This window comes from Pelecanus crispus, chromosome 1, assembly GCF_030463565.1.
Source record: "Pelecanus crispus isolate bPelCri1 chromosome 1, bPelCri1.pri, whole genome shotgun sequence".
In the NCBI taxonomy this organism is placed as follows: domain Eukaryota; kingdom Metazoa; phylum Chordata; class Aves; order Pelecaniformes; family Pelecanidae; genus Pelecanus; species Pelecanus crispus.
In genome coordinates, this window is record NC_134643.1 from 179,950,871 (window position 1) to 179,964,878 (window position 14,008).

Sequence of the window (14,008 nt, forward strand, 5' to 3'; positions counted from 1 at the left end):
TATGGGGACAGAGTGCATTAGAATATCAAAGTGACCTGACAAACAGGTGGGCCCTAAGTCTTTCAACTACTAAATGTTCAACGCAGGGCATAAACTGAGAAACACATCTGCAGTAAATGAAAATGAATGGCATCATTTAAAAATATTAGTATTTTAATATATTTTTAAATCTACCTTCTTTCCCCTCCTCCCCCTTTCAACACTCCTGTAACATTCGGGCATAATACTGTCACATGGTCAAGTTGCCACCATGACAGAAATCTCTTTGCCACGAAAGTGATATAGCTATTCAAGTTACATATCCTCAGAAATTCAGATTTTATTGAGGAAAGAATGGGAAGAAGGTAGTCCCATGACACTGCCTGAACTGTATAGCTCTGCTGATGTCTCTGCTCTATGAAAATCCTATCCTGAACTTCAGATAACAAAATAAGATGGTGTCCTGAAGTTCAGTTTGGTGGGGGTTTTTTTCTGCTATTCATTCCTTTGTCATAAAGGAACAATCATCACAGAGATAATCTTTACTACATCATTTTTAAGATTCTGTTGACACTGGACATTCAATACAATTTGCATCCATATTTTTATTCGAGACTAATTTTTGTCCTCACAGATACGTAAAAAAATACAGAAACTCAAAACGTTCTGTTTTAAGACTTATTTAAATTTCTTTTATGAATACATGCCATGTGCATATTCCCTTCATCTCAGTCATATGTGCATTTAAAAAAAAAAAAAAACCAAAAAACGACTGTCACCAGTAGAAATGGTACTGTGCTACTCAGTTTACACTTTTTAATCTTCAGAGAGAATCTTGTTCTGTAAATATGCAGAGAAACAATTGGGGATAGAGGGAAATCAAATAAAAGTTTACAGCTCTGTGGTATACATTAAAATTCTGGCTGTATTTATCCACAGTGGCTAAAAGAATAGCAAATGCAGTGGTAGAGGAAAGAGAAATAGTTAAGCTGATCCAAGAATAAAAAAAGGCAATTATCCAGTTCAAAACTATTGTTTTAACCTCTTTAAAGTGGATGCAAATACTGACTTCTCAATACATTTATTTATGGATAGCAGAGTAAAACGACGTTTATAGAGCAAAACTGTTTAGCATTCTGTGAAAACAATGCATTAGCAACCATATTCTGCCCTTCAGTTGCCTAGATTTCTCCACTATAATTTGCAACTGAAATTGTTGAGCTCTCTGCAGAATCAATTGCAACTTGCCAGTAAAACCTGCTCAAGAATTCAAGGGAATAAAAATGCTTGGATTTAAGTTCAACATAATAGTCCCATTACGGTCATTACCTCTCCTGCTGCATTTCTTTCAGTGACTTGGTACTCCTTTCAGACACCTCAGAGGCTCTCCTTTCTATTTCTTCTCTCTCTTCCTTTTTCTTTTGCAATTCGGAAGTGAAGCTCTTTCTGCGATTCTTCCATTTTGCTAGATCCTATAAGAATAACATGAAAGTATACAATCAGATTTTCTCAAGACCTCATAAATGTACAGAGGCATCCCATCACACACTACCTACTGCCTTGATTTTATTTGCTCATATGCATCGTGGCCACATTTTCATGCACCTTCCCCCTAAATGATAAAGGGGTTCTCACATTTCAGTTAGGATTACAGGCTCACTGCCTGTTAAAAGTTAACAATTGTAATTACTGGACTACAAGTGGAAAAGTACATGTTTTGCCCTTTTTTCCCCCCCTTAACATTTTCATTTTTATTCTAGAATACTTCACCCAATGACACATAGTTGAAAACTAATGCAAATGCCATCTGTATTTCTTTGTTGTAGGCTTTGGAGTTTGGGATATTTTTTTTTCCAAATCACTGCTATCTTAGACTGATACATTAGCTTAAGAATAAACAAGCCTTAAATTTTAAATTGAAAACATATACTTCTATATTTTCTTCATTTCTGTAAAACCACAACGTGAACTGGCAATATGCTCCATGAAATACCAGAGCTGAGTTAAGAGAAGTACTGAACATTAGAGCTGAGATGGCTGAGATGCATTAAACAAACAACTATGAACTTCCTCTTTGGTGCTCTGTTCTTAATTTCAGCTTCCTGTTGATAATCATAGTCAAGCAGAGATTTTAATAAAAAATAAAAGGTCTTCAGATACCCTTATGATGCTGTGGAAAGCTGCCAAATCAGTTTACAAGCTGAATTTAAGACAGAATTATTAGGGGATAGGAGCCTCAAGAATTTGCACAAGGAAATATTATTTCCCGCCCTTCTCCCAAAGGGTCAAATACCCAGACATTCCAACAGTTTCACCAAAAAAAGCATTCAGAAACTTCAGGTAACACATGAAACTGTGCCCTAACTTTTCTTTATGTCCACAGAAATCAAGTCTTATCCTGAAGCATTAATCAGATACTTAGGATGATATTTAAAATAATTTCAGTTCTGCATTAAACAGACATCCCCAAAAACATTAGTAGTTGCATGAGATGGATCGTTCTAGAAGACAGACCCATAAATTGCTGCACAGATGCCAAATCCTATTTTCTAGGGACACGGAAGGTATGCGGCACCCAGCCCTTCAGCAGGACACATGAGGAGGGGAGAAAAGGAGTACTTACTTCTTGCCACTTTAGATCTTGTTCTTGTAACTGTTCTTTTATCCTTTGTAGCTCTTCATAACGGATTTTGCGCAATGACTGCAGCTCCTCTGCACTGACATCATTCAAAGATTTACTCCTAGAAAGAAAAAGAGTACTTGGCTTTATCACATTGTAGCTATCATTTATGCAAGTGAAACCTTCGAGAGAGAGATTTATATTAGTACAACTGAGCGCTCTTGAGTGTTATTTCGAATAGAGCAGGAAACACACGGGCGGCTGAACAAGCAAGGCTGGGACGTGCTCTAGTGCCAGCATTCAAATCAGTAGTTGCATATTTGAGCAAATAAAATCAGGTTAAAGGAATAAGCAGCTCTGTAGCAGCTCCATGCTGATCATTCACATTGAGCTCCTCATACCTGACTACTACTTCTGTTCAAACTTGCTACTCTCTTTATTGATCTTCTTCCTTCCTTTCACCTAGAAGGCGTTCCCCCTCCTCAAGTCCAGATTCCCATCCTTTCAACTCTTTTTCCAGTGACAGCCTCAGAATCACCTCCTGTTCTTTCCTTCCTTAGGCTAATCATAAAATCAAGTCAGTTATTGATGCACGTTTCTAGAAGTCAGTCACTGCTAAACGCTCAGTTCATGCATGTCATGGACCCCGCTAGCCTACATTAATCCTCCCCAAGCCTCCCTGACACTTTCCATCCAAGTCAGGATGGCTAACACAGCCATCTTGTCACCAATTTCTTCAACACAGCTACAAGTTTCCCCCATGAACTCCTACTCGCTAGTTCCCTTTAACTGAAACTCCTCAAAGCTCACCTTTCATGCTCTTCTCCCTTTTTTCCAATGCTATTTTCTCCTTTATTCTTTCACACTGCAGTGATAAATATAACAGGACTTTTAATTCAGGTATAGGACAAGACTCCTGCTCAGAGCTGACCGCAAGCGTTTGAGACACCAAGCAAAATGCAGGTGTTTCATCATAAGGTTCAATGCTGTAATATAAAAGGAAAGCTAGGCTTCCGGGTTTTATTTTTATTTTTTCAAAAATACTTTTGTTTGCATTTATCCAAACAAAATCTGAATGATGGTGGGGCGTAACCAAGTTCTAACAGGACTTGAAAATCTGGCACCTCCCTGATACGACGGAAAATCAGGTTAAAACCAAAACTGATTCAGCACAGGGCCTTGCTCTAATCTGTTACCTACGAAGAGAGCTCTGAACTAACTAACCGGACTCTCTCACTTCCTCCCAAGAGGCCGGACTCACTTTTGTTGATAACGTAAGACTTTGGCCTCTAGAAATAAAGGCTAGGACATTAACTCATTATACCTGTTTGCTTGTCTATTTTCTGAAGGGGAAGAATGCCAAATTTACCAAAAATCTCCTAGTCACTACTGCAGAAACTCTTTCTTGTACAGTTCCTTTCCTAATTTTTTTTTTTTTTTTTTTTATGGTTAAGTTCTATCAGATGTAGAAACGGTTTTGGGTAACCAAACTGTACATAAGTATCAAATTGTTCCAGATGAGTTCAAGAAAACTTACATGACTAGGGTTTCCTTTTCTTTCTCTTGAGTTTCTACATCTGCCTGCAACAAAATAGGAAAATCTAGACCTAAATACAGTATACCCTAAGTACAGGTATATTCATATATTCATACCAAGGAACAGGATGTTAGTTGCAATTCTAGTCTTAACTTCAAAATCTAACTATTGACTTGACCGTTCTGAGTCTCCCTCCCCTAACATCTAACTTCTTCTTAAACATTCCTTGCTTCTTCTGGATGTGTTTAGTCATTTACCAGATTTTGCCTCAGGGTAAAAATAAGTAAATAAATAAACGTACATTTAAAAAAAAAAAAAATTAGAACATCATGCATAGCCAAATACTAACATGCCATCGTACAGTAAGTGGAAAAATATTTCTCTTTGAGTCACAGTACATCATAAACAACGCCTATATTCACATGGCACTAACCAATAAGTTTACCACTGACGATTCAATAACCTGGAGTATATAAAATAACCACAGAACATTCATCAATCCCATGATAAATACCATGTTGTTAATTATTTTCAGATTCTATCTGTACCGCCTTTGAAATAAAATATTTACTAATCTTCCTTTACATTTCTGAATGTTTTAAAGCCTAATTTAAATACAGAACACCAAGTACTTCACTTCAGTAGGAATAAAATATTAGAGCTGATTTTCAAAGTGCCTGATAACCATAACTCAGATACCCTAGACGCCAGAGAGAACTTTTGCCAGACACGTAGCTTTTAGTCTCTTATATTCGTTATGTAAATTGCCCAAGCACAGAACAACAAAGCAGCATGCACAAGCTGTTTTCAGCACGAGTTTTTAGCTACTGTGCATGCACGAAAATTTAAAGAGGCAAAAATAGCTTTATGAACTTTCAAACTTTTATAAAAAAAAAAAAACTTACCCTTGCTCATCAGAAAGCTTTTGAAACAGTCTGAGAAATCAGAAACCAAAAAAGAAAAGATTCAGTGTCTTGATATTCAAAACAACATTAACACCACCAGTACACCAGCACTCTCACTAAGTGAACAGGAAACTGAAAGCCAGCATGGAATAGCACATCGGAGATCTGACGCTAGTCAAAAAACACATCAGGACTTGCATGATGTGTAAGTCAGGCCAAAAACTGACAGAACAAGGCTGCCTGCAAGTTTCCAACGCTTCCGATTTAGCAATACTGCACGAATAGAGCCCTGTATTAATTCTGCGTCACTTATTCCAGCACTGCTGAACAATGATGCTCAAAAGATACTCATTTCAAGAAATGAAAATTAATGCCAGCTTGAGTCCCAACAAGAAGACCAGCTTACAGAGGCTGTTTTCTTGTTACTTCAACCATCTCTGATACTAAATGAAAGTAATACTTGGAATGGATAAGACTAGAAGGCCATATATAGAAGTTTAGCACATTAAGTGGAGAACCAAATTCATCCACTGTGGTTCAAGAGGATTTTTAGTGTTCTTGAATATGAGTATGATACGCTACTGAAAGAATTCTTAAAACGTGAAATATTTTCAAGCACTTCAGAAATACTCCTCAGTGAAGCTCGCACTCTGTTAACAGCATTAAGCTTAAAAATTAAATGCAGCAACATCAAAGTATCAACTGGAGCATAGAAGTGTCTTAGTCACAAAGTAATGATGCACAGCTGGGAGAACTGCAACTTGCAATGCCGTATTTTCAGCACTAAGGAAACATTCGAAACCCCACTCTCCCCCAGTAAGTACAAAATCCAAAGGAGAGCTAGGAAGTAGTTAAAAACAGTATTCAGTCAGAGAAGAGACATTTTGAGTATACCAGGAAAGGATTAGGGGAAAGCATTAATCAGGAATGTATGAAAGCAGGGAGAAAATACTGGCAGAATAAAATATGTCACAGTGGAATTTAATATTACATGGACACACACCTTGCATGCACCATGACTTTGGGCGGGCAAAACAACACTAACGTTTTTTTTTTTCACCTCATCTAATCATCTCAAAACTGTGGCAGGACAGTTTACAAGCACTTTCAAACTTAGGTGCAAGCAAGAATATTGGAATGCCCATTTCCAGAATTTGTCATTAAAGCATTCATGTGCTTCAGAAATGTTTTTACCAACTATATTGGGGAAAAAAATAAAGTATTTCTAGCCTCCACAGTCTTTTGAATAATCACTATTCCTGTTCAACCATGGAAAGAAACTTAAGCAGAACTTCGAGCCTGAAGGAATGATAACGTATTTTCTCTAAAATAGCAGCCTAAAACTAAAAAACATTGTAATTTTTTTGTTGAAAATATGGTATTGCAGTCATGAGCTTCTATTCAAAGCAAAAAAAAAAGCTTGTCCAGGACGCCACGAACAAATAGCAGATTGGCACTCTACGAATGGTTCAGCACAAGACGATGCTTTTCTGAATGGAAAGGGTTCAACTGCACTCAAGCGCAATCCGTGCACGACACAACCTGACCTCTCCACCATCTGCCGTTTCTTGTGTCTAACTTTGCTGGCCTCCCTGATCGCTTCCCACTTCTTCCAGTCTTCTTCACTGCATGGACCTGGGATGAAATTTACTGGCTGGATGTTGCTTCCCACCTTCCAAGATTCAATCTTGCGGGTCAGCATATCGTCCTTCTTATGGCGGGAAGATGGTGACATCACTCTGCCGTTGCTCTTCCTTTCCTCTGGTGTTGCGTTTTTTTCAAGTAAACATAGAAATTTGGACCGGATCTCCTCTGGAAGACTCCATGGATCAGGAAAGAGTGCTGGGTGATACTTGTCTGGAGCGCCTGATAAAGGCACCTCTTTTTTCTGAGAGAGGATTTTACGGAAAATCATGTCATCCTTTTCCAAATCTGGAATCACAGGTTGGCCCTCTCTGGGTTGCAGAATTATCTCACCCTCTAGGGGAGGCTCCTGCTCAGAGAATTTTTTTAAATACCGGGGGTCTTGGAGAACTACTTGATTCACATGGAAAGCTCCAGTTTTCCGAACAAACAAGTCATCGTTTTCTAAATCTGGATACAGATATCCATTTTCCGCATCTCCTTCCTTGTATCCTGGTACAAAGGAAATATTCTTTCTACATTTTATGAGCCTAGGGCCAGAAGTAGGATCAATTTTGGTCTTCGTTTCAGAAGACAAGTAGTCAGAGTATTTTTGCAGGGCCTGAAGTAACGAAAACTGACTGAAGCATATAAAACAAAAGGAGGGAAGTAAAAATATCATTAACTAGCAAGAGACAAGCAGATCACAATGTACTGTAATATACATTTGGTTTAGACTTGCAGTATCCCGAGCAGTACAACTACACCACTTGGCATTCACCACCACTAACCTTAGCACAGCACACGTCAACCAATGTAAAGGTATCACAGCATACTAACCTGCTCAGAAACAGCACGCTTACATGCTCACACACAAAGCCAGTAACCCTATACAGCGTGTTACGCTTTTGCATTGACATGTTTCAGAAGACCAGCAACTTACGGCTACATTTAAAAAAAGAAACCAACAAAATAATAACCACCAAAAAAAGCGCGACATCACAGGACGTGGTTTAATTTCGTTTAGCTGTTACATATCCAGCCATTTCTTTTTGATGCAGCAAGAGTACAGCTCATGCAGCGATATCAACCTGGGCTGGTCAGAAGGCTCCAAGATTTTTCCTTCTGCAATCTGTGACAATGAGCTTCCCGCATATTCAGCAGTTGGCTTATAGCTCTGATCCCTTCTGCAACTGCTGTTCCAGTCAAAACTTGGTCTTGGTTGATTAGCAACAATGGCAGAGCTTTGTTTGTAAGCAAATTCCTCATCCTCAGAATCTGATTTCTTTCTACTGTACAGCAGCACAAAGAATGAGCAAAGGGAAAGAAAAAAAAAACGAAGTATACTCATTGAGTAAAATGCACAGTGGCAACAGTGTAATGGAAATAATATTTCAATTATATAAAAAAAAAAAAAGAGAGAAAACATATCCTGTTGCTACACTGGCAATAATAATGAAAAATAAAGTCATACAACTACACTTTATTTATAAGTTTTGCACACAGGAGAGAAATGGGGGCATGCACGAAAACGCACCTGAACCCTTGAATCTCTTTATACCAGGGTTTGAAAGAGGATTTCCTGATTTTTTTCCATAGCAATTCTTCTTCTGGAGTCCAAAACTTAGGAAGAAATTTGTCAAAAGCAACCACTGTATTTGCCGCTGAAGAATTTAGCTTGCGAAAATAGAGATCATCTTTTTCAATGTTTGGGATGCCTATTTCTTCTTCCTCATCCTCATCAAAATACCCAGATAATTCTGAAGGAATGTTAACTCTTGGTTTGTTTTCCTCTTTAGTATCCAACTGCCTCTGCCTCCTCTGGTTACTGTTCAAAATACCCAATCAGTTAAGATATTTTAGGAGCAACTTCACATAAAGAATGCAAAAAGACATGCTTTTTGGCTCAGGAGTTCAACCTCGTGAATGAAGCAAATTAGTTCTCAATTCCATCACTGCAGCACCAGAAAAAATAATATATATGTATATATAAATAAAAAAAAGTTACATGGTTATATCAGCATCCTATCAACTCCGGCAAAAATACGAAGTTTGACAGAAAAGGCATAATGCATTATCAGCCGTGTTAAAATGCCAATTAGAAGACTAACTTTATGGAGTTATTTACGGACTGCAATTTGGGTAATACAATAGTTACTGGATCTTGGATTAGTATCTCTGACCTCAGTGGTTCAAGCATTGCAGCTAGTGGACCAGCTGGATAACTTTCTTGTGAGCAAGATTTAGGAGAGTCATTGCGCAACACGAAATGATGTCCAGGTGCAGCAGAGCTTACAGGGCTCTTTTTGACTAGAAATCTACGTTTTGCTAAGTCATCCATAACCACGTCGGGCAGCCTTCTTTCAGCTTCTGAATCAGAGCCACTGTCATACTCAGAGATCATCTGGAGGGAAGCTGGATTTGTGAGCCCACACTCTGCTCTGCTATTTTGGCAGGAAGCTACGGGATTCCTTTCACGTCCACTGAGGTTGACCAAAACAGGAAGAGAATGAAGACAGTGAAGTCACAAAGGCAATGATGAAACCCAAGAACTGCTCACTAATCTCATCTGTACGCACCAAGAAGCCGGACAACCGAAATTCATCACCATATTTTGGAATGCTTTAATGAGAAACTAAAACTGTAGGTCTAGCTCTCATGAGCTTGCATTTAAGACCATTTAAATCCCCTCTACCTTGAGTCTGACTCAGCCTCCAAACATTACTCAAACAACAGAAAACTAGTTATTTGGAACAAAGTACAAAAATAAAACCAACCAAAAAAACCAACCACACAGCCACACCAAAACATCCCCCTGTTAAAATATGGAAACTCAAATACTTTACTTTGTATTGCAGCAACAGCAACTTTTCTTTAACTAATAAAGAAACCATTTATTTAAAAAGTCCTAAACCAAAGTCTGCTTAACTAAAACCACACACCAGTACCTTGAAAATGTTCCATCTGACTCGGTGAAGACAGGACTTGCCCAGCTCCTCCTGTTGTCCTCATTCTTCTCTGTCCTCTTCTTCCTTAAGGGTGCCGGCACATATGCAGTCTGCTTGTTTTTGTTGGGTAAGAAGCGATTGAAGTCAGCGGTAGGTTTCGGTTCAATCACAGAAGTCCTACGGTAAGGCCTGTCATCTTTATGGGAGTCATGCATTTTGAAAGGCAGTTCTGAGTCTGTGTCGCTGTCGCAACCTTAGAAGAAAGGGGAGAAAAGGGAAGGCACAAACATTATTCTCTAGACACGAGCTTCTAGCTAGAACTTGCACCAAAATGTTCCAAAATCAATTTAACTCCATATTCAAGACATTTCGGCTGCAAACTCGCTGAGCTATTGACAGGACAGTAGGAGAGGTACTTTTAGAAGTTTGTGGCAAAGCTTCTGTAAGGTCCATTAAGCCAAGTTTGGTTTGCATTCCCCTGCTACATTTGTTCTACTCTTTCACTATCACTGCTCCCTGCAGGAAACAAAGCGCTAAGCTCTAGATTGAAGATTTAAAACAGCACAGAAGTTTTTAATTAAAACATACTTGCCACTCTACTAACAAAGCCAAGGTATCAGTAAATAGTATAGCAACATGCTCATCTCACCAGATTAACGCCCAGTAGAAGTCCAGGGTACGTCACATATGTAGCATGGCTAACACGTTGCTTCACTCACATCAGAACTACTCTATGTGGCCTTGGCCCAATGATTTTATGTTATTTACATGGAACAAAATCCAAAAGCTCACAATTTTCATAACTAAATTAGACTACAAGTTTGTATTGAATTTTAAAGCTGGGGGAGAAACAGAGGTTAGGATACAGCTGTAGGGATCCCATGTCACAATCTTTCTTCTTGATACCTTTCTTTCCATGACAAGCTATCAAAAGTAACAACTACTATTCAGTTTTAAACCTAGGCAAGAAAACCCCCATTGAGTATTGAATATTCACAAATAGAGTGAAGATGTAGAGGTTTGACATATCCACACTACGAACAAGGCTAGAGACTTTTTTAACTGTTGAATTTTAGGTGATCCCCTCAGGATCTGAATTCTAGCAATTTCCCTTCCTGAACTATGGGAAAATACCCCACACATACACACACCTTAATGCGGCTGAGAGAGCAAGACTCCCAGCAACCCTGCCTAGGAAAATTCATGTGTGCATTGCTTTGTTTCTACTAACTGTTAAAGGTCAATATTTGCTTAAGCAAAATGCAACTGTGGCAGTTGCAAAACTAGAGTTGCTTTTCAAGCCAATTTAAGTACTGGGCACTCGAAGTACTAGGTCCATACATTGTCTTCTCTAATGCTCGTAAGACGTATGTCAACAAAAGATTCAAAGAGAAAAAAAAAAAAAACCAACATACCTTCACTGCCACCTTTCAAGGTTATATCTGATGAAAAGCTTGTGGAAGATCTTGAACCAAGAGAGTCCAAGCTATCAAAGGAATCGTCTCTTTTATGGCTAGCAGAAGATGAAAAGGGCTCTCCCCGGTCAACGTACCAAATATCACCGTACCCACTATCCCTGCCACTTCTGTTCAGGTGGCTGGACTCTTCAAGCGCCTATGAGAGTAAGTTTTGAAAGGTCTTTTGCAATATTATAAGGTGTAAGTGCTACTCATGAGTTTTTGCTCAATAATTTTTAAAATGCATTCTGAATGCACAAATGGGCTTTACCAAAAACTACTGCACACCCGCAAAAACAACGTATACAAAAGCTTGAATAGGAGATTCAACACAAGGTCTTAAGTTTCTCTTATCTTAGCCACAGAGAATCAAGACAAGGCTTTTCACAATCTACCACATCAATAAGAGCAGGTGCATTCTGAATTTCATGATTATACGGGTAGCAGAAGAACCAGTGTAAGCTAAAAATCATGCCTTTCACATGAACATTGACAGCAAGCAAAACAAACAAAACAAATGACCATGTTCTCCAAACTAAGAATAAAATTAATCCCCCAAGAGATTGTTTAAAGTTGATGCTGTACTATACAGCAGACTATAAAATGCAGACTATATGTTTAGTATTCTTTATGGATTCCTTACCTTAGTCAATGCTTGCCCTAATAACTTCTCAAATGCTTTAAGACTGAGGTATGGACCATTATAATGAGGGTTACTTTGAGCTTTTCTCCCAAGCCAGTATAGTGTAATCAAAACCTAAAAAAAAACAAATAAAAAAATCAAATATAAACTTCATTACTTTCCTCTCAAGCCATGTACCAGTATAAAAGCATCTCAGCATGCTGTAAAAGGTTTTCCACAATCAGCTGTAAAATCTTGTCTACAGCATTAGCTAGAATCTCCACCAAAACCAATTAAAGAGTGTTATGATGCATCTCATCTATCTCAAGTAAGCAGGTATAAGTACTATTTCTAATTATTACATTTATTTGGGAAAGTCAGCTGTGTAGAGATCATCGTAAGATGGCACTAATTTGCATCAGATAAATGAACAGCTGAAGAATAAGGTAAACATGACAGCGCCATAAATGGAAATGTCTTAAAAATACTTAATCAGAATTACTGCGGAATTGTTTCAGAAAGCATTGAAGTAAGTGTGTCTTACATTTTTCACTCTTCTGTTGGTCTCCTCTGGTCTGAAGCAGCGCAGGGAATGAGAAAAAACAAAACAAAAAACAGAACAAAAACTTTAAAAAAATCTGACTTTTAAATTTAGTTATTATTCAAGATTTAAAAGGTTTCAAGCCCAATTAGAGGCTAGTATAAAATATACAACTATGACTGTTCCAAAAGAAATAAAAAGCAATTAGCTTTGAATTCACAGGTATAACTCCATACTATTTCAATCATTGCATGTAAAGCAAGAAACTAGCTGATTTGTGACAGTTTCTGATTTGAGAAGAACTCAGGCTGTAGGCTTTTTTAATTAGCTAAGGTTTTTAGATACTAACAAAAGTGGAAAACAAGCTAATGACTTTGGGAAACATAGTCTCTATTAGCCATGAAGACCTGCAGTTCCATACGAAAGCAGTTTCAATTGCTACTTTTGTTCCTATATTTTCCAAAATACTTGCCTCAGACACAGAGAACGCTTCAGCCTAAAGAGAATTTTTCAGACAAAAAATGAGCAACTGAAACTGGGACATCTGGAGAGAGACGGTGTAGTGCTGGAAGGAGGGGTTTGGTTTGCTTTTATGTAAGATACATGTTTCTCAAAAAAACTAAATAAACATGCAGTCACTAACGTTAGTAAACTTTTTAAATATATATAACCAATATATAACATATATACATATATATATATAAAATATATATAACACCTCGGAAGTGCACCAACGCACACTCAACAGTGGTGGTCTTCTCCCACTCATTTTAAGACGATGAAGAAGAAGAAGAAACTTTTCAGATAGGAGCCTCCCAAACTGTGGGGTACCACAGACTCAGTCCTCAGGTGTAAATATTCAGGGCTGGACAGACAGCAGCTGCACAACACTCCCACCCACAGTGCCAGCCCCTATGGAAGGGCAAATAGCTTAAATACACCAAAACAATTTTTCGCCTGCCCCGCACACTGTTGGTTTGGGGTGGCTCAGCGGCAAGCTTCACACACAGCATGGTGAGGGGGTTCAAGCAAAAACAAGCCATGAATTAACACATGATGGCAGAAAGACCTACGCAGAGTCCTGTAACAGGTCAGGCCAACGATGTATCAGGGCACTTAACCTGTTTCTGGCCCCCTAGGAACAAATGAGTCAGAGGTTGCAGGGAAAATAAACTGTTCAGGGGACAGTTCTAAGGTAGCAAAATGATGACAGGGCCGGGTCAGTGTAGATGGCACTATTCACAGAAATATGATATTCAATGCAACGTGACAACCAGCAGGAACACAGACCATCCCTCCTCCTCTTTCCGCCCGCTCCCACTCAGTGCGGCTGCAATTGCCTTGCCTGTTCCCCACACCGTAAGAAATCAGGCTGCCAGGAACACAAAGTCCTGAGATGGATCTGACCTGCACAATCCCCACCTGCAGTTTCCTTAATATCACATGCCAAAAATGTGGCTGTGGGAAGTGTAAAGACCAGTCAGTTCCTTATTTATATAGGCATATATTAATGCTTCAATGGTGCTTAACCAAGAAAAAGGAGGAGGATTCTATGTGGTTAGTGTATTGTCCTAAAATCTGTGTAAAACAATATGTACATAATTTTTCGCCAGAAGAATATCCTGAATAAAGCAGCAATGTTGTTGTCTTACTGCAAGGCCTTAAAAGTCACCTACAAACTTCACAGTTGCTTCTCCTGAGGGATGCAACTTGCAGAAGATGCAGTTTGGATCCACTCGCTATCATTCTCCGAGTGAAGTAAGAGCCTTTTATATG

At 38.6% G+C, this 14,008-nt stretch overlaps 1 protein-coding gene across 1 annotated transcript in view; it reads right to left on the reverse strand.

The window, feature by feature from the left end:
- LMO7 (LIM domain 7) overlaps positions 1-14,008 on the reverse strand; it is a 130,605-nt gene that overhangs the window by 32,126 nt on the left and 84,471 nt on the right. Inside the window, exons 5-15 of the mRNA XM_075724619.1 lie at positions 12,236-12,266; positions 11,713-11,826; positions 11,028-11,226; positions 9,613-9,865; positions 8,848-9,147; positions 8,202-8,492; positions 7,756-7,956; positions 6,589-7,305; positions 5,042-5,071; positions 2,603-2,720; positions 1,309-1,451 (exon numbers count right to left, since the gene is read on the reverse strand). Of these exons, the coding sequence (XP_075580734.1) occupies positions 1,309-1,451; positions 2,603-2,720; positions 5,042-5,071; positions 6,589-7,305; positions 7,756-7,956; positions 8,202-8,492; positions 8,848-9,147; positions 9,613-9,865; positions 11,028-11,226; positions 11,713-11,826; positions 12,236-12,266 (2,397 nt within the window). The remainder of the gene's footprint in view (positions 1-1,308; positions 1,452-2,602; positions 2,721-5,041; positions 5,072-6,588; positions 7,306-7,755; positions 7,957-8,201; positions 8,493-8,847; positions 9,148-9,612; positions 9,866-11,027; positions 11,227-11,712; positions 11,827-12,235; positions 12,267-14,008) is intronic.